Source organism: Hesperophylax consimilis, chromosome 27, assembly GCF_061612785.1.
Source record: "Hesperophylax consimilis isolate HC1 chromosome 27, BYU_Hcon_1.0, whole genome shotgun sequence".
NCBI lineage: Eukaryota > Metazoa > Arthropoda > Insecta > Trichoptera > Limnephilidae > Hesperophylax > Hesperophylax consimilis.
In genome coordinates this window covers 2,290,029-2,312,019 of record NC_142862.1, presented here as the reverse complement: position 1 = coordinate 2,312,019, position 21,991 = coordinate 2,290,029, and the positions used below count along the sequence as shown (strand labels likewise).

Sequence of the window (21,991 nt, the reverse complement as noted above, 5' to 3'; positions counted from 1 at the left end):
TGATTTTAAAATGTACCTAAACGTAATTTTGGACATGATAAAATACATTTGAATAAAATAATCAGTAGGAATTGGACGTTGATTGGGTGTGAGGGGTTGAGGGGGTGAAAAATAACGACACTTGGAAGAACATAAGTCACCGGAGACCAAAATTTTGTTTGCTTTTTTTACTACAAATAATGTCAGGAATCACTGGTTAAAGTAAGTCAACTACGTTCCTTAACACCCTGTGTATCAAGTTCTTAGATTCAAGAAATTGTATCTTATTTAAAGCAAAGCAAAGGAAAGCAGAATTTAACAAGTTTCAACATTGCAGTGATTTGTTTATGGGGTATTACGCCGTGTTGAGCTACCTCCTTCTTTAGCCAACGTTTCGGACGGCATTACAGGGATGATTTGTAAAGAGTATGGCACATCTGCCTTGATGATAGACATTATAATGGTGTATAGTGTCCATCATCAAGCTTATTAATTTTGACTACAGTGCTATTCCACACGCTTAATTATAAAACAAATGCAGCATCTAATTCGCCAATTAACCGAGCTCTTCATACTCTAAATAATATTTGTCTCAACTCTAACATTGACATTTTTTCGGATTCACTGCCCAAATTCAAACGTGGCATCATGTCAATAATTTAAACTGTTCAATGCGCATACATACAGACACACACACATACATTACATACATACACCTATATACTACACACGTCACCTGGTAATTAAGGAATAAACATACCACTTAGCAGACATTACAAGGAAACATATCATAGGTAACCAACATGAAATATCTTATTCCTGTATATAGTTTCATCTCTGTAAATCGTGTACTGCTTGTTTTTATAATATAATAAAAAAAATAAAAAAAAATAACGTTGACTAAATAACACGGCATAATACCACTAAAATCACTGTTCACCGAGAAAAATGTATGATAAATAATCTTTTCATATTATTCGTATTCCTGTTAAAAATTGGATAGTAGGCCATTAACGTATGAATTGACAGGTATCCTGATACATTTAAAGTAAAATATCAATTTTTTGTCACGCTGTGCGAACACGTGTCCATAAAATTCCTACCAATTTGCATTTCGTCATTATATATTATTAAAATAAACGCAGGTGTATGAACACGTGCTCCGAGATTATTGCGAGTCTATTATTATCAGGAATCGGCTTGAAGTACCGTTTTTAACAGGATTGCCAATAATTTAAGGAGATTTTCAATAAATCAGCATTATTTATTTATCTCTGTGTAAAAATACTTTTGACCGAGAAAATCTCAAATTATGTCTGGCGTTGAAACTCTTTTAAGAAATGTATGAATTAGAGATGCCATATTTTTACACCTACAAATTTATGTTCTCTTCAGCTCATTAGAAAAAAAAAGAATAAATAAAGTATCTAGGAATCGTAACTGACCATAACCTTAGATGGATACCTAACATCAAACAAATAACAAAACAATCCACATTTTCCTAAACATAAGAAACATATATAAAATAAAACAATTGAAAACAATATATTTTGCACTTTGCCAATCAATAATAGAATATGGAATTATTGCTTGGGGAAGAGCAACAAACTCGGCTATCAATGACATTACGCACAGAAAACGATCTTAAAGGTAATACTAAAAAAACATAGACTGACTGATACAGACCAAATATTCAACAGCTGTGACGTACTAGATATACGCCAATTATACGTTAAAACAGTACTAAACTACATTTTTTACCAAAAAACAAATTTCAACATACACACAATATCACTAACAGACCAGTTAGACAAGCGTACAAAGATAACATAAAAACTCCGACGGTAAATACAAGCTTTGGACAAAGATACTATCAATATCATTCTATATAAGCTTTCTACATATAAAACAGTCTAATACTTGAAAATAAAATCGAGGAAAACAAAAATAAATTCAGACACAAAATTACAAAATGGTTTAAACAACAAAAGAGACAATATTACCAAAATTTCATAACATAAAATAATAAAACATACACGTAACACACAAAACCAATATAAAACACACATCACTCACAAACAACATATAATATAAATATACCGATTTTTTTACTGTATTTCATTTTATTTCAATTTTATTTAACTTTAATTTGAAATCTATATTTTTAGTTTAAATTTATCTTAATCTTATGTTTTTTTTCTTCACCAACATTGCATATATTCTCTTTAAATGTAATATGAATATTTTTTTGTATTATAAAATGGAGGCCTCAGCACGGGTTAACCACCCAGTGAGGCCATCATTACCAAATTGTACTAAGAAATGTAAAAGATTGTACCAAAATAATAATATTATTGGCATTAAGTGGTAGATATTATATATTCATTATATTAAATTGTTAAAATATATCATGTTTAATATATTTGTCTTCATCCAGAAAGACGGAAAGCTCGACAATGAGGAAGAGGAGAAAGAGGAAGAACTGGGAGCCTTCGGTAAGATGATGACCGGAATAGGCACCAGCACTTCCGGCTTCATGACCCGCCATCGGAAGCTGTCGCGTTATATCGCCCTCGCGGTATTGAATCTCGCTGTCTTCGGATACTTCTTCTGGGCGCTGAACTGTTGGTACACTTTCGGTGAGAATTACATTTTATTATTTACAAGCCAACACGGATATACTTGTTATCGCGACAAAGATAGGTTCTCCCGCGGCTGCTTTTGTGCGTTCGGGAAATACAGAGTTTTCTAATAAGAGGTGTTATTTTGATATTCAATCATAAAAGATCAATGATTTCGTTGCTTGTGTGGCACATAACGCCGTTTTGTTGAAAGTAAACGTTGTCCAGATTAATACCATCCAACTCCGGCCATAAAAAATCATTTATCGTCCCTCGATAGGGCAAACCATTCACCGTAACTGTTGCTCCAGCCTCATTTTCGAAAAACTAGTACTAAAAAGTCCAATGACTACGCCGGACCATAAACCGCACCAAACAATCACACGTTGAGAATAAAGAGGCTTTTCAACAATAAATCTTGGGTTTTCCGAGCCCCAGATGCGACAATTTTGCTTTTTGACGAAGCCACCGAGGTGGAAATGGGCCTCATCACTCAAGATGATTTGCCTTTGATTCACTTGAGTGAATTTTAATATTTTCAATGCGTTGTTGAAGCGTATATCTCTCCATTTTTATTAATGGCGTAGTTTCTACTTGTCAAATATTAAAAAATGACAGCTTCAATAGTAACATCTACCGAAATAGCGAGCTATTCAAAATAACACCTCTTACTGGAAAACCCTGTAGTTTTGTTGCAAGTAATTATTCAAATTGCGATATCTTCTAAGATATTTATTTAAATTATATGTTGTTAATAGCAATTTTAATAAACATTAAATGGTCAACATAACTAATATACTTAATTGGATGAAAATTAATTCTTTATTGGTCAAAATAGCATCGCAAATAACACACAATATATGTAAAAGATATAAATGATTACTGTGGGTTATTCTTAGGAGATAGACATTTTAGACATGTAACACAAAGGACGTTTCTGTAGACCTTTTTTTAAGATAAACAATTCTGTAAAATGTGTATACATTATATTGTTGTATCTTCCAAGGTTTAGCCAGCGTTAGCAATGAGTTTTCTATACTTTCTATAAAAATATTATGCATCTATTATTTATATAAAATTTCGGAAGAAGTTCTCTAAACGATGTAAAAACCGTATTAAAATCTGTTGCGTTGTTTAAGAGAACTAAGGGCACAAACAGACACACACGATAAGCAACTTTATTTTATAATATTTAGAGATTTTTAATTTTCACTATATTTATTAATAATAGTTAAATATATGATTAAATAATGAAATGGCAATAGAAAGACCAGACCCGAGGATCTGGGTTCGAGTTTTTAGTTTGGGAGGCTGATATGGAAAGGAACCATTTATTGGATAATCAACACCTCTGCCATATGTCACCCCAAGTGGTTCACTACTTTTGGTGATTTATAAGTAGTGGTACCCGGGTTCATGGGATGAGGTTTGTCTGGTTCTTGGCCCACCTTCTGCCTGGTAGACCGGATCGGGAGACACAGGTTAAGGAAGACCTTTCGGCCTCACCAACAGGACTATATCGACCCATCGCCCCGCACTGCAGCAGGAGAAATGGATTCAAATGTCCGTTAAGCCGGGAATACACATGCCTGTAGCTGGCACACTTGCATGCAAGCTCCTTGCACATGCCAGCTACTATCATGTGTATACGCGAACTTGTATGCCTGTACCTGCCTTGCAAGTAGATTGCACAACATTTGATTTACTGGCATGCAAGTTGAGGGAGGGGACGAGGGGGGCTATGAAACCGGCATGTGTGAACGTCGCGACAGGTACGGGCATGCCAGTAGCTTTTCTCTCATTAAATTAGCAACACATTGTACTGCCAATTGCAATACGATGATATTTAATTCACTTCGAATGTTTTCCATTGCCAAAAAGCTTGAGACTACTCAGTCTCAGAGTGATTTGAGACACGTACTGTCTAGTGACTGGCATGTGTATACGTCTTGCAAATACAGGCATGCAAGGACGCAACTTGCATGCAAGTTTAACTTGCATGTGTATTCTCATTGCGCCAGTAACTTGTACATGCCATTAACATGCATGCAAGCTACTGTTCCATTTTACAGGCATGTGTATCGCCGCCTTTACTCCTGTACACACTGAACTCCAGATTCCTACCCACTCATTATACCTGTTTCCTTCTCAGAACTTCATATCCTGTATTTCCTTGAAAATACCATTTGAACACCATCCCCAAAGATGACATAAGCCATGGGGGAAATCATTTTATCAATGTGTGGAGCTAGTGTAAAAAGAACGCCCTTATTTATTTGTTTATTAATTTTATTTTATTAATTTGTACATTTAAGGTTACAAATTACTAAATCAGTGTTACATACTTCATCCCTCTATATAGTACGCTATTCTGAGTATTCGCCTTGTCCTTTTTGGTAGCCTGATTTCATTTCACGCCTTGTTTTATGTTTGCGTATGTCCTTGTTGTACACAATTTTATTTGAAAAATATTTGAGTAACGGGTTTTTTACTATTTAATGTATAAATATCATCGTGTTCAAGGTCAACATCTGTTTCACCGTTAGCCAAATTAGTTCCTTTAACATTTTATTTACTTTTGAATATCTATTTCGTCTAAGTATTGTTCTCATTGCCCTATTTTGGAGAATTTGAAATTTATTTGTTACACAGGAAAAGGATAGTTGAGCTGTACTTAAACTGTGGAGCAATAATGGAGTTATAAATGGTGATTGCGGGTTTTCCGTAAAGTGTTTGGCGAATTTTTCCCAAAAAAGATATCTTTTTTCCAATTTTCTTTTGGGTATATTCAGCATGTTTGCTAAAGTTGAGTTTGGAATCTATAATAACTTCTAAGTATTTTATATCGGTAACATTTTCAATAATTTCACCATCAAATTTATTTTTAATTACTACCGTTACCTTTTTATTTCCTGTAGTCTGTTTCATGTTTAGTAAATATTTTTTTACACTTTATTAGTAGTTTTTGACCCCCGAAGTTTCGCGGTAACAGTTTACAATTTTGTGCGTAGATATATACATTAAACGACTATTTTTCTCCTTGTTTCAGACAGGTCAAAAGAATGGCAATTTTGTGATGGATTCGGAATGCTCCTTATTCTATACTCCATCGTCTATTTCTTCTTGATATACTTTCTCCTAGTCAAACGGTTCTTCGGAAAGGCTATTAGCCGGACTATCCTAAAACCCATCTATAAAATGTACACCGTTCTCTGGAAGTTTTGGTAAGATATCTTTATTTTTTTATTCACTTACTTGGGATTATATTTATTGATGCATGTGAATATTCCGATAGTGAAGTCATTGAGAAAAGTCCTTGAAAAACAACCTATTGTCTTAATTACATGCAGGTAAGTCAATCATTAAAGAGACCCTTTCTTGTGTAGTGGTGTTCTAAATGGATCAAACATAATTCAGTTTTGTCAGAAAGCTGAAAATAAATAGAAAATAATTCAAAAAAGATTTTAAAAATTCAACAAACAATAACAAAATCAAAAAACCTGGTTAAAGCGTTGTTTCAAAGAATTTGAAAAAATCTTCAAATTTCAAAAATTTTGATTCAATTCTGTTGTATTTTCAGATTTTGAAGCAACTAGCCAATAATGGTATAATAAAAGAATTTGAATTGAACCTTCACAGAACTTGAAAGTTGATTGATTGTTCGAATTTTGTGAAACAATTCGTCCTTAATAATTCTATTTTTATCAATAAACGTATTTAAAAATACGTATATATATTTTTTGGTTTGACTGAGAATTGAAGCTCTATCAACTGAGCTAAATCGCATTTGTGTAAGGCCGGCATTTATTTCGTATTTAAACTGCTGTATTGTCATCCAATTTCAGAAAAAATGCGTATATGTCCATATCAGCGTGTGTACGAGTGATTTTCACCATAAAATAGCAGATTGATTGAATGCATTGTCACCAACAAGGAGTCTATCTGTCGAGTTTCAGCTCGATCGGATGTCGGCAAGAGAGTTAATTTCCACTTCATTCATACATTCATTCAGCAGTGAAATTAAAATTTTTTGTAACTTTATAATTTATTTAAATATATAAATGCATTACCTGGTAATATGGTACACTTAGCAAAAATGACGAAAATTAGCGTCGGCACACGACGGAGGTATCAATTCACGGGAGCCCGACTTTCCAACGTTAAAGACATGATAATTGCTACATTTAGGTTTATAGATGCCATAAAGACCTCGTTTATCTTTACTGTCAAATAAAAATTTATTGTTCTTCTAAAATTCTGACCAGATTTTGAATTGATGTTTTTGTCAGATAAAATTTTACGATTGAAATTATATTATTTTTGGGTGTACCTTTTGCTATAGTAATATTATGTTACACAATCGCAACTACACTGCCGTTATTCTTATGTTATGCCTTCTTTAGAAAATTTCACATTATTTTTCGGCTAAATTCCCCTTTTTCACGAGGTTCACTATATATATATATTTTTTTTAAATTTAGTTCTGCAAGTATTTCTGGTTTTTGTTATTGTAAGAGCTGTTTCGGCTTTTGAGGCCATTTTCAAACTGTGGTTTTAGCCACCTTTAGACGACTTATTTATATGATTCTATTTTACCCCATCCCAATTTAAAATGATTTATTACCAGTTAAACCGATTTACTGATAAAATAATTGTGACAATAGATTTCATATTCTGTGGGGGTATTTTGAAGTCTGTTTTTCCTCACATTAATGTTATCTTAATTGTTTAATAATGATGTAGCAGTTATTTTGATTTTTATTAAATTTAAAAAAAAATGGAGGTCTAAGAATTAAATACAAAAACAATAAATAAAAAGGGTGGTATTTTGCAACAAAAGTGGTGTTACGTAAGCTTTTAGGCTATTTTGTAAAAAAATGGCGGAACGCCGTTCATTTGTTATTTCTAACTAACTAACCATCACGCAGTTTCCACGCAGGGGTAGGCTGAGAGGACGGACCGCCAAACAACTCAGTCGTGGCACACACTACTTGCCTTATTCACGTTCATACATCGTCTCATACATACTCTTCTATTATTCTGATTCTTGACATGGCACGGACTCGAGTATCTGATTCACTTGATAGTGCTATATCTTCCTCAGTATTATTTTCAAATACATCTAATAGAATTTCACTTTTTTAGAAAGAATGCAAATCTTGGAAGCGGAAATTAACCCACCTCCTGATATACGATCAAGCTGAAACTCAGCAGATCGACTCGTTGTCGATGACAATGCATTCTATCGAAATGGCTTTGACCTGAAGTTAGCTGCGTTCCATTTCATGGTTATTCAAAGATTTAAAAACCCTACATAACGAAATGTTTAGATTGTATAATATTATTTTTATTAGAAAATTGGGATTTTCACTTTATTTTTGTGAAAATTGCAAAATTCGTGTTTTTCGTGTTATCGCAAACGCGAATACAATATTTACCAAGTAGCTTAACCTCTCTATAAATAAAAGACGGAGCTATCAGCTGTATTCCAATCTACCTTACACTTACTTACACAATACAGCAATATACAAAAATCATTATTATATACTTAAAATAAAACACAATAAATTCAGGTGAAGTATATTCTAATTTTGCTTAATTTTCAGGTTTGTAAGGATAGGTCTCTACGTCATTGTCATCGTCGCACTTGTATTGTTCCTTGTCTTTGATACCGAAGGAACCAGAGAACGCCTCATCTCTCTCCTCGGGTTCTTCGTCCTTTTGCTACTCGGTTTCATCTTCTCCGCCAGACCCAGCAGGATAGTCTGGCGCCCCGTCATGTGGGGCATCTTCCTACAGTTCGTGCTGGGTCTGTTGACCATCAGGTGGACCACGGGAAGAGAGATCTTTGTGTGCATTGGCGATAAGGTAATACACTATTTGGATGGGGTGTCTGGCATACAGTATAATAGGATGGGGTAGAATTTATTAAACTCCTATCTAATCTCTTTACATTGCATAAAAATAATATGGTTATTTAAAAATTTTAAAGTTAGAAAATTAAATACTCTTTAATATACCACTCAACATTACAGTCCAAATAATATATTTTTTAAAAAGCCGTACTGTTCAGAAGCACAACAAATCTCATATAAAAATAAACCATTCAGAAACACAACAATTCTCATATAAAAATAAACCATTCAGAAACACGACAAATCTCAGATAAAAATAAACCATTCAGAAACACAACAAATCTCAGAAAAATAAACCATTCAAAAACACAACAAATCTCAAAAAAATAAACCATTCAGAAACACAACAAATCTCAGATAAAAATAAACCATTCAGAACTAAAACAAATCTCAGATAAAAATTAACCATTCAGAAACATAACAACTCTCAGATAAAAATAAACCATTCAGAAACACGAAAAATCTCAAGCTACTGTATAAACTTTTAAATTATTTTCCTTTTTTATATGTGAAATCGCACAAGAGTCCCAATGCTCCCAACCGTTTGGAGCTAGTGAGGCTATGGCATCCCCAAATTGGCGTATGTTGTGAGGGAAGGAAATAGAGGAAGGGGGAAAATATCTGGCTGTTCAGATCTGGTCGCCAAAAATGCCCAAAAGTTATTTCGAGCAATGTTTCAATTCTAAATGGTGGTCTTACACCAGGGCGATACTGAGAGTATCTTCAACTCTGGAAAATTTAACCCCAACATATTCATTGATATCGTTCCAGTTACTTACTAAATCTTGTGAACTGTTTCTAAGAGTTTAATAGTTTGCCGGCAACCCGGTCATTTATTGTACTGAAAAAAAGTTTTTTGAAAATGTTGGTTGTTGGAAAAGGTTGGTTGGCTCACTAGACAACGTCTGTTCCGAGACGGATAGTAAATAAATAATATAGAAGAGATTTGAAGGAGAAATATTACATAGAATTTATACAGAACAAATTTGATATAATGTAGTTCAAAATAATATAATCATCATAACACCTATAATATAAGAACGTATACTCGTAAAGACATATTCCGTAAAATGTTCATAGTCAGATCATGCACATAAGAAAATATATAAGAATCAGAAATATATATGTATGAGATATCTCCTTTAAGGATGGTTGAATAATATATCTTTTCATAAATAGTATAAAAACATAAAAATGATTATTATAAATGGTTTTAAGTTGAAAAGTATATAATATAAAAATAAAAATAAATTTAATGTACAGTCAAAAAATTCGTACAGATCATTGAGTAAAAATGAAATGCATGAAATAATGTCATAATCTTAAAACTAGAAAATAGTAAAAATTGGATAAACAATCATTAATAAATAAAGTACATTAGGGTCAGAACTAACTTAAATATTAACTAACTAGATTGTAGAATAAAAATATCTTAGCACAAATTGGATAAAAAACATTAAATTGATTGTTAGAAATGGTTTTAAGTTAAAAATATATAATATAAAAATAGAAAATAAAATCAATGTGAAGTGAAATAACAGTTAAAAAACAAATTTTCCACATTTATTTATAGGTGAGCGCCTTCTTGAAGTTTGCCGACGAGGGAAGTAAGTTCGTCTTCAGTGACTACTTAGTCAACGATATCGGAGTTTTCGCTTTCCGGGTAAGAACATGCCATAATAAATTATTTCATTTTAAGTCCAAAAATCAATTTTAAGAGCAACATCTCCAAAATAATTGTTAGAAAATCTTATGCTGCTATTTCTTCCGAAACGATCTACTAAAATGTCTGTTGTATCACATTTAGATAAGACATGAATCAAAAAAATAGGTTCCAATTTTTGACCCTTAACTCTCCCAATACTCTAATTAAAACTACCGATTCCAGGTTTACACGCATTGCTTATCGCGTTCCAATAGTGGAATAAGTTTTGCACTAGTACGCAGAAGCGCCTCTAATCATAGCTTTATGATGTGCATCAAATAGTGATGTAAATAATAATAAAAAACAATGATTTTTCTCATCAAGGTTCTCCCCGTTATCTTCTTCTTCAGCCTCATGATCGAGGTAATGTTTTACTTTGGAGCCATGCAGTGGATCTGCCTGAAGCTGGGCTGGTGGCTACAAATCTCCATGTCCACCACCGTATGCGAAAGTGTCATCTGTGCGGCAAACACGTTTTTGGGAATGGTAAGTCAATTACTTACGACCTGACACCGTTTTACACGGCACTATCCCTAACACGAATTACTTTTTAGTACTTGCATAAGTGATAATTCATTTTAAAACGTTTGAATTAGTCATAAATAAAAGTGGCCATAGATTTGTGCCTTGTTTCTCTTTCAGTAATTTGTATAAATTTGGTACGGTATAGAGTTTATTTTTATTTTTTATTAACACTTGTATTTTTTAACTATTTTTTTAGAGAGCCCAATTTTGCATTTTTTATACAATCATTATCTTTCATTTTATTAATAACTTTTATTTAACTATTGATCGAATCTTCTTCTCGTTTCAGTCTGAATCACCTCTCCTGATCAAACCTTACTTTGCAGACCTGACTAAATCTGAGATACATGCCATCATGGCTTCAGGATTTGCTACAGTATCAGGTGAGTGCTCTTCTTCATAAATTTCTAAATTCGTAATAAATAAAAATAAAAATTTATTATCTTCCTTATTAAGCAAATATAGATTCATTCAATTCATTGACAAATTATTAAAATTTAGTATTAAGAATAATATTAATAATTATAAATATGTTATGTAGTAGTGTTTTTTTTTAAATAATTTTAAATATATCACATTGTGTTTTTAAAGCAGTTCAGTGATTTTAGTTTCATATTTGATGTCAGTATATTTTCTATTCCTGATCTCCCTACGTTTTATATCAAGTTTTTTAGTTACAAATAATTTACATTTTTATATCTAGTATAAACCTTTTAACAATTTATTTCTATGACATTAAGGACACTTTACACTACATCTTAAATGTAATCTTTATAGTTTTTAGGCATAACCCACGAAAAGCAGCAAGGCTTTTAGCTTCTATGCTGTAGTAGTTGCTTGTTGAATATTTTTTTAACCCTGATATCTAGTGTTTTAATATACCTGTTAGTTATTTCTTGTGTTTTATATTTAAGAACCTAAAGGCGTATTTTTTTAGAATAGAGTTTTTTAATGTACATGATGCTGAATAATTCATCAGTGCTAGTTCTTACAATGCTACTTCTTACCAATGCTACTAAGAATTCAAAAATTAGTTCTGAAAAGAAAAATGAGACAATGAAAGATAGCGGTGGTTGAATGAATAGGTGCTATCAGTGAGATTAGAAATTGGTAAATATTTTTCGTTTAGTTTAATTAGTTGAATATTTTTGATTGACTTTGACCACTTTATAAATAGAAATCCTCACAATCTTCTAATGATAATTTAAAAAATCTTTTGTTTAATTATTTTATGAAAATTTGGTAATACTGATTAATAATACTGACCAATCTCACATTGATATTTTATCAAATTATTCATCGGCCACCTTGAATAAACATAATAGTATATTTTTTTGCAAAGGTCATTATTTTAGATGAAGATAATATCAAATTACCAAAGCAGATATTTTTTAAGATAGTAATTGAATTGATACCTATAATTCGAAAACAACGATACTCCTCATTAAGGTAGTAATTTGGTTCATCAAAATATGGATAAAAACGCGTACCTAATCAAACGAAGAGGAAGCTACAAGCCAAAAATCTGCATATTCTTAGTATGCCTTATATCATAGGTAATAAACATTAAAATCACTTGACAAACGGAGTCTAGAAACGTTCGATTTCAAGCAAAAAACTGTTTTTTATTTATTTTGTAAATAATTTTATAAGAAAGAAAAAATGTTAATCAAGTGAAACTGTCACAGATAATCTTAGCTATAAAACTGTATTTTTTAAAAGTTGTTTCCTTTATGCGTTCACACATTTCTATTGAAATAATATTTTTTTTAGTAGTTTGCATTTATATAAGTATAATGAGTATTTTTTTTATTTATCTGTATTCTACTCAAGCGAAGCGATAGGAAAACCTTCAATTTATCTAAAGCATATTTTTTGGTATTCATAATGTACACCAATTTGTTATAAATATTAATCAAAATAGTGATTTGGCATTAAGCTTCGCATATGTAATGTTATTCAATTATTTTCAATAAGTTACTCTCATAAACGTGTTTTAAATTTTAAACAACTCATAAACAGCCGCTTACGAAACATAAATGGTTATTTATCAGCTGTGTAAAATTGAAAATACGTTTATTAGTAAGACTGTGAGACTCTTAGAGATCTTAAAGGTGCTTGGTTCTTCCAATCACCCCAATTTTTTTCTTTTTAATGTTAAACCGCACAAGAGTCCCAACTGCTCCCAACCGTCTGGAGCCAGTGAGACATTCGCATTCCCAATTGGGGTACTTGTGAGGGTGAAGTAAATAGTGGTCTTACACCAGGGTGATACTCAAAGTATCTTCCGCTCTGGGACGCGCCACAAATATACTATGTATTATTTGAAATGAGTAAATTGTGAAATAACTCGAATTTATCGTATAAAATTCACTTGCGCACGCCACAATTTGTTTTTTTTTTACATTAACTCCACACAGGAGGCCCTGAAGAAAATAATTTCCCTCAGGGCCTATGTCATCTTTGGGGATGCTGTGTGGAGGGACTTTTTGTGGAGAGGAAGTAGTGAACATGGGTCTTGAAGAGTCCCAAGTTGTAGGAGGGAGGAAACACAGAGGCCGGCAGTTCGTTCCACAGCCGAGCTGTTGAACCTAAGAACGAATCGTAGAAGCGACCCGTTCTCATGTGACAAATGTCAACCGTGTACAAATGTTGGGCGCGCATTTGGCGTGTATCCCGACTACGCACCGGTGCCAAGGGATCAATGACGCTAGTTCCTCAGAGCATCTTCCATTGTAATACCGATAGCACAAGGACAGCATACCTACCTGACGCATGTGCTCTAAAGATTGCAGTCCGTTTGTTAAGATTGGGGAATCTATCAAACGGACCGCCCGCTTCTGCACAGAGTCAAGGGTTTTTTTCAGGTATTTAGGGGCTCCGGACCAGAGATGGCTGCCAAATTCGACAGTAGGGCGCACTTGCGATTTGTATAGGGTCAGCAGTTGTGTACTATTAAAGTATCTGCGGGCCCTGTACAGTACGCCCAGCTTCTGAGAGGCCAACTTTACTCTGGCTTCGATGGAGCCCCCGTACCTGAGCTGGTCACTTATAGTTACACCAAGCATCAATGGAAGGCCTGTTCGGAAGATTGCTTCCGTTGAAGGAGACTAGATTATCATTTGGATCCCTTTTAGACGTAATCAGACAGGATTGGGTCTTTGAAACATTAAATTCGACGAGATTATTTTTACCCTAGGAGGAAATACTCTCGAGATAACCGTCCATTCTCTGCTTCAAAGCCCTCCAAGCCGTTGGAGTTTGTGTGCCCTTTGGGGGCTTGTCAAACAAAAAGCTATCATGGCTTGCTAGTCGAGAGCCTTACCCCTCGACCCCGGAGGCCGCAAGGCCACCGCATTTAGCGCAAACCATGTTTTTATTCCTTTTTAAAGAAAGTACGATAAAAATACGCTCTGATTTTTAATTTGCGTAAAACGTTAGATGTTTATTTGACTTTTACACAATGAGGTTCTATTTCCTCGCGGAAAACTGTTCCATCTTTTTAGAAGAGTGAAAGTATCTGAAATCAAAACATTATTAACTAGAACAGTGTTCCCTTAACTCATTCGATTCAGTCATTCTCATAACTTTGTGATTTTTCAGGATCAACACTGGCAGCCTACATATCGTTTGGCGTTCAACCCGCTCACCTTATCACGGCCAGTGTAATGTCTGCTCCTGCGGCTCTCTGTTACTCGAAACTCTTCTTCCCAGAAACTGATAAATCGAGGACTGCAGTTAGCACCATAAAAACTGTCACAAGGTATGTGTTATAACACGAAATGAAATGAAATACCGATAAATTGACAATTTCGAATTGAAATAATAACTTTATTTACATTGGCAGTCAGCAGTACCTTTTGGCACTAAAAGGGGAATTAATTAGTGCATGACATCGTTACTATTTAGTTATTCTAAAAACTTTTGTTTTTCCAAGTTGGAACGGAATCAATTGCTTGTGTCTTAGATGAATTAATTACGTCTATGGATCGTGAATACGATTTCTTTCAACTCTAAGAGCTTAGTTAGTTCGCATCCATTCATCAGTAAGCCAGTTATTTTGCATAACGAACTACAATATCCATATAGTTATGCATATTGACAGATTATCTGACATCTTGGAGGCCACACTAAAAGCAGCGGCTTTTGTCTACTAACTGTCCGAAGCATATTTTGACCGTGCTTGCAAATATCGCTAACTGAACATAGATGAGGAATTCATCAATATCGTATTGATAAAAGGTTTTATCGATCTACCGTGCTAGATACGTAGGTTATATGATCGTCCAGAATTAATCGTCGGACTTCGAACAAGCAAGCTTTGATAGACACACAACTGTTACACGACCGGAGACCGTTTAGACGGTGTTGTCTCTAACCACACGGGTGCATAATAAACAAAACATCATTTGAAGGAAGAGTCTCCTTGTATCCAGCCCTAAAATTATTACAATAATTGTAATGTCTTTTATCCTTGTACAGTGGCCCTTTGCATTGGTTTACTTTGAAATTGATGGCAGGAAAATAATCAAGATACTGTAATGAACAAAATGTATTACTTCGGATGACAGATGACAATCACAATAGACCGGACTACCATCAGCCATGTTCATTAGAATAATTTCACACAGTTTCAATACAGTTTTCACGGCATTATCAATAACATATTTAGATATGTATACAAATATATATGTAGTTGAGCAAAAATTCGTGCAGAAAAGTGTCCGTAAATACCTTGTATGATCAATTTCTTAGTAGGTAGAGACCTAATCGTAAACTGATCTGTCAATGGAGCTGTCAAACAGTAAGTACTGTTTATTACTCTCCTGGGAGTCATGAAACAACAGTATGACAGCATTCTTGGTCAAGTAGAATGCGCTATAAAATAATTCTAATTACCTACGTACTCGTCAATGTCTTCAATGCTGATTATAATCGCTCTCTGATGGAATCTGCCATGTCATTCACTTTGTTTCTTATCTGTATGCCTTTGTTTCGAAATAACTATTCAGATCTGATACTTATCTCATAACTACATTGCATTGTTCTAAATGTTATTGATTTCTTTCAAATATCCTGCTGTTTATTGTTAAATTGTTATGTACGAGGATCATAATCAATTGATAATTTGGCCCTGATGTTTGCGATTTGTATCCTATATCTACAGTATAAGAGTTTTACATTCACCCAACAGGTCAGAGAGAATAACTTTGTTCTCTCGTCTGCCCTAAACGCCCGTGATCCCAACATAAGCTTGAATGCATCCTACCGAAGCAGGACTCTTCATCCTTCACTTCAGCGGGGGTTAATTCAATTACATGGTTAATTTGCACAGTATAAAATGTTTATTAATGAGATCATAGACATTATTGATTGATTATCTTCGGCGAACATCGCTTTAGACGATAATTCAAACTACACACGGTAATTTTGTCGAACTGCGCAACCTGTCAAAGTCGTACAGACTACAGAAACACTTTCCAAGGTTTAGATTTAGACATATGTCAAAATCCTAGTTCTGCCATTTGTGCAAACATCATAAACAACCGTGTAGTGTTCCCTTTTTGCCGTTGTATATAGGAATACCAATCACTGAAGACACACCTAAATTTCCATATTCCTTTCCAAAGAACCAACTTAACCTTCTACCAACTTCTTGTGCGTATGTGTCAACTATATAGCATCCACTGTGGTGACAAGATTCCTGACATATTTAGCGATGGACCCATCGATATAAAATTACAATAGATTAGTTTCATACTTAATTTAAATCTAAAATTAACACCTCAAGAGTAATTTCAAATACAACTTCCCATAATATATAAATTCGAGTTACCTACAATATAAAACATAGCACAGAAATATCGCTCAATTATCAAGCCTGAAAGATCGCATTACACGGTATAGAGATAAACTTAATAATTCAACTTTATTTAAGCTTGTTTTACAAGCTTCTAAAAGTAGCGATACAAGCCAAGATATTTTGTGGCCTAAGTGTTGTCGTAAATTATTGCGTGACATTGTTGTTTTACTAGAAAGAAACGAATTTTTTTCCAATTGTTACTTTAATCAATACGCTGCGCTGCCGCGAAGTTATTTATGAGGTATATATTTTTTATAATATTAATTTTATTGATTAAATTGTTAATGAGAAAGTCCGCGAAAGCCCCTACCGAAAATATTGCTAACTGCCTCAAATTTGTGTTTAAAAACTGATCTTCTGTGGAACGAACTTGCTGGAAGACGGATTTTGCTCCGTGCAGACCAATAAAAGGTTAACATCATTGCTTTTTCCAATATTTCGACTGCGAGTAAGTTGTAGGTGGTTTTTTTAGGTACATTAAACAGATAAAATATATAATGCTCCATTTTCAAACACATTTTCAGATTGATTGCTGTTTTTTGCTGGGTCTTCACACCAATCTTGAATCTTCTTCTTTCTTTTCCAGCGAACACTCTTCAGTGCTAGATGCAGCGGCCACTGGAGCAGGAAACGCCATACCACTTGTGCTTGGTATTGCAGCCAATCTGGTGGCCTTCGTGGCGGTAGTGGCATTCCTAAACGGTATCCTCGGGTGGCTCGGGTGGCTCGTTGGACTGGACTACCTCAGCTTCGAGTGGATATTTGGAAAGGTGTTCATACCACTGAGTTGGATCATGGGTAAATCAATATTTTTGGTCTATTTTCAAATAATAATATGTCACTTTTTAAACCTACACAAGAAGAACCCTCCACAAATAGAACAGGTGAAATAATAGGGTTTGGTAAATGACAAAATTTCTGCATTTTTTTAAACTTCGGTCATACATCTTGGCAGTATAAACGAAGATTTGCAGAATCCACAGAAAAAATTATTGAAAAATTGGGGGAATTTAAAAAAAATCCATATTTTCAAACTAGGTCGTAAAAGGTATCTTTTACTACGTTTTCATTAGTGTTGAGTTGAATAAGATCACTTCTAAGTCGATAGTGTTAATATTTGGTGAGATAAGACAGTGAAGAAACATGAAAATAACACAATTATTTGGGAGGCTGATTTGGGTACTACCGCCCCGGGAACCATTTGTTGGATATCCAATACCTCTGTCAAAGGTCACTCTAAGTGGTTCGCTACGTTTGGCGATTTAGCAGGGGTTCCCGGGTTCATCGGGTGAGGTGTTCAGGATGCGCCTTCCCACCAGCTGCGTGGCGTGCCAGATCGGTAGATGCTGGTTTGGGGAGACCCTTTGACCTCTCCAACTGGTCTCCATCCGTACGCCCAGAAACATAAGTCCGTCACAATTGGACTCACTGATCCCTAGATTCCTGCCCAACCCTCATACCTTTTACCTTCCCTGAACTTCCTTTCCTTTCTTTCATTAAAAAGACTCTCTATAAAGCATACCCAAAGATGATGTAGGCCCTGAGGGAAATAAATATCGCTCTGTGTAAAAGTTCAGTAAAAATTATTTTTCAAACAAAAAAAGATTTTATTGCGTAGAAATGACAGTAGTCCAATTATTATGAGTATTGTTTTATTATTTACATAAAACCAATTTAACACAATTTAAATTAATATCTGCCCACATGTGTGCTCACTCGCACTAGCACTCGCACTCGCACTCGCACTCGCACTCGCACTCGCACTCGCACTCGCACTCGCACTCGCACTCGCACTCGCACTCGCACTCGCACTCGCACTCGCACTCGCACTCGCACTCGCACTCGCACTCGCACTCGCACTCGCACTCGCACTCGCACTCGCACTCGCACTCGCACTCGCACTCGCACTCGCACTCGCACTCGCACTCGCACTTGCACTCCCACTCGTACTCACAATGCACAAAATTCGTGCGTATTTGATTATTTGCCTATACATTCATCTTGGCAGTATAAATGAAGATCTACAGAGTCAGCCAAAAACAAAGTGATGGAACACCCCTCTAGTGGGTTATATATTATACCCTCGTTATTTTCACGTTTCTTTACAAAAAAAAAGGATTTTTTTAACAAACTTTGGAATATCTATGCTTAAGGCGATGCACTACGTGGTGTCATATTTAAAATTGAGCCGCTATCAATAACAACCCTTACCTAGATGGCGATAAGGTTTAAATTCCCGCTTAACACCATCCGCCTGTTTTGATTTATGCAAAAAAAAAACACTGCCAAAAAGTGCCTTTTATTTTATTTTGTGAATGTTCAGGCATAAATATTTAATTTTTTTTCGATCATTTTATAAATAACTTAATTTGCCACACTATACAATAAAATGATAACCGAAAATGGGTTCATAAGTACGAGATTTTGAACTTTAAAGCAGTTTTCATAGGCCTTATACATTATTTTTTTCTGGGCTTATAAAAAGACTTATCTAAAAATACTCGATTTTTTCAAAGGCCAAGATGTTTTCTACTCGCAGTATTTAATTAAAGCATCTGAAACATTTGTAGGCAACCAAATTTTCCAAACCAAAAACACATGATTTTTCATTACTACGTATGGCATCGCCTTAAAACGCATATTGTTATTTGCAGGAGTGCCATGGGAGGAATGTGAAATAGTTGGAAGTCTCATCGGCCTCAAAACTGTGGTCAATGAATTCGTGGCTTACCAGAGGATGGGAGAGTACAAGAAACAGGGCCTTCTGTCGGTAAGTTCTTATAAAAATATTAATTAAACTAACGTACGCGTGGGACTATTTTCATCAAACTAACGTACGCGTGGGACTATTTTCATTTAACTAACGTACGCCTGGGACTATTTTCAGGCTGAGACAGTAGCAGTTGGTTAAAAAAGACATCATTATTTCTAATACATAAACCATTTCAAAACAAAAAATAAAAATGCCAGATATCGATATATACATAAATATTATGAAGTAAACTAGAAGACAATGTTAGTAATAATACGATAGCGCACGGAGAATGAATGAGTATTACTAGTACCTTCAAATTATTGATTATCCGGTTAAAAACGGGCTTTCAGGACATTTCCTAATAAACTTTTGGTAAATTCCTAATAAATCGGAACACATGTTTGTGCACCTGCATTTGCCTAGATAATATATAATGACTATATTCGAAAATATTATGATTTTCATGAACACGTGTTCCGACATCATGATAATAATATATTCATCAATTACTAAAAGTATATCAGTAAACCTATTAATTCATTTATCTTCAAATTATTTGTAATCCCGTTTTTAGCCGGATTACAAATAATTTGAAGATATTCTTAATAAATCAGCATTGCTCCTCGAAAAAAGCTTACTGATAAAAAATATTACTAAATTATTAAGAATCTCTTCAAATTATTCGTATTCCGGTTAAAAACGGGACTGAAGACCTTTAACAAATGAATTGACAGGTTTCCCAATAAACTATTAGTAAAACTCAAATGTGTTATGGTGATGCCGGAACACGTGTTCATATAAATTATGGAATCAATCTGGACAAACGCAGGTGCATGAACATGTGTTCCGGTATATTATGAACTAGCTGACATGTACTCGATTTTTCTCTATTATGCATGTATTATGTACATATATGTGTATATAAACCTTCCGGGATGCATTCTCTAAATGACAGTGAAATCATCCGTTGCGTAGTTTAGAAGAACTAAGCGCAAAAACAGACAGACGCGGATAGCGACTTTTTCAAAATTTTCATTTTATTGTCATAAATGCTGAAAAAAATTATGTAAAAATATCTTCACAAAACCGAAAATTTGACACAAGCTATCTCATGTTTAGACCCAATTATTCTGTAAGATTGCGTTGCTTCATCAACTGTTTTGTTTTTACACTCCAATGTATTTGTGTGCCCCATCTAAATTATAAATATTTAATTTTTTATGCTTTAACCCGTACAATTGTTAAAAAAAGAAATTGTTTAGTATATTGAAAGACCATTCAAATATCAATATTTTTATCCAAATATCTACATATAAAACTTGATTTGTTGATGAGATAAAGTTAAATATTTAAAATCCGTCTCATTATTACCCTTTCTGACCCTATGAAGGTAGGTGATGGAAGGATCAGAAGAAATATGCCATTTCGTGAAGAAATATAGACAGCGGTTAGAGAACTAGAACTTTGTTCGTATCACATTAATGTTTGACTTTTCCAGAGCCGAGGTGAAGCCATCGCCACGTACGCCCTTTGCGGCTTCACCAACCCCAGTTCTGTGGGTATCTTGGTTGGAGCGCTCAGCGCCATGGCCCCGAGCAGGAAGAGGGACATCACCTCCGTGGCAGGCAGGGCCTTTGTGTCGGGCTGCGCGGTCTGCTTCATGACTGCATGCGTGGCTGGTTAGTATAGCTTTAACCTAATCTTACCAAACCTCACCTAACTGGCAGGAGCCTTAAGCACTATGGTATAATGAGTACTATGGCTTCGAGCAGGAAGAGGGACATCACCTCCGTGGCAGGCAGGACCTTCGTGTCGAGCTGCGCAGTAGGTTCCATTACCGCCTGCGTGGTTGGTTAGTATAGCTATAACCTAACTTTACCAAACCTAACCTAACTGTCAGGAGCCCTAAGCACTATGGCTTCGAGCAGGAAGAGGTTGCTTCTTGTCCATAAATTTATAAATTATTTTATGGCACCATCGTTCTACATCTATGTGGAGTAATTTTTCGCACTTTGCACTTTTTAATTTAAGTGAAATAGTAAGACTACACTGCTAGTAATTTTTGCACATTGAAAAAATATATTTTTTAAATTAGGAACATAATGTTATCACTGCACTAAACTTTTACCCTTTTCACAAAATATCAGTTTTTTAGTTTCCAGCACCACCGCTAGATTAAAGGCATTACAAAAAATGCCTTTATCGATGCCGCCATATTTGGAGTAGAATATCAACTAACACATCTTTATTGGAAAAACTTTTACTTATTATCTTCAATTAATTTACCTACATTTATGAATATAATAATAAACTATTCATTTTTGTAGTTCTGTCAATTGATAATGGTTTTTTTTGCGTATTTCCTACGACTTACTAATATGCTGGAGGGTTTGAATTATGTATTTTTTGTCATTTAATTGAATATTACTTAAAATAAACTACATTGAGCCTCGCAGTGTGTGCCACTGCTCGTTAGTAGGTAGCTATAACCTGCACTTTTCACATACAATTTTTATGCCAGTTGAATTTTAACTTTATGTTTGGCTTTTTAGCCCACGCATTCCCAATTTCTACCGATTTATAACAAATTTCGCCATAACTCTTTGAGTTTAAAAAAACATATGATTT

At 34.4% G+C, this 21,991-nt stretch overlaps 1 protein-coding gene across 2 annotated transcripts in view; it reads left to right on the top strand.

Annotated features, from left to right (window-relative positions):
• The window catches only part of CNT2 (Concentrative nucleoside transporter 2), a 94,787-nt gene that overhangs the window by 66,942 nt on the left and 5,854 nt on the right, over positions 1–21,991 (top strand). For both annotated transcript variants that reach the window (XM_089648414.1, XM_089648413.1), the window contains exons 4-13: positions 2,417–2,618; positions 5,650–5,824; positions 8,207–8,468; positions 10,089–10,178; positions 10,545–10,706; positions 11,035–11,128; positions 14,349–14,508; positions 17,195–17,406; positions 19,263–19,378; positions 20,862–21,042. In XM_089648414.1, coding sequence (XP_089504540.1) covers positions 2,417–2,618; positions 5,650–5,824; positions 8,207–8,468; positions 10,089–10,178; positions 10,545–10,706; positions 11,035–11,128; positions 14,349–14,508; positions 17,195–17,406; positions 19,263–19,378; positions 20,862–21,042 — 1,654 coding nt within the window. The remainder of the gene's footprint in view (positions 1–2,416; positions 2,619–5,649; positions 5,825–8,206; positions 8,469–10,088; positions 10,179–10,544; positions 10,707–11,034; positions 11,129–14,348; positions 14,509–17,194; positions 17,407–19,262; positions 19,379–20,861; positions 21,043–21,991) is intronic.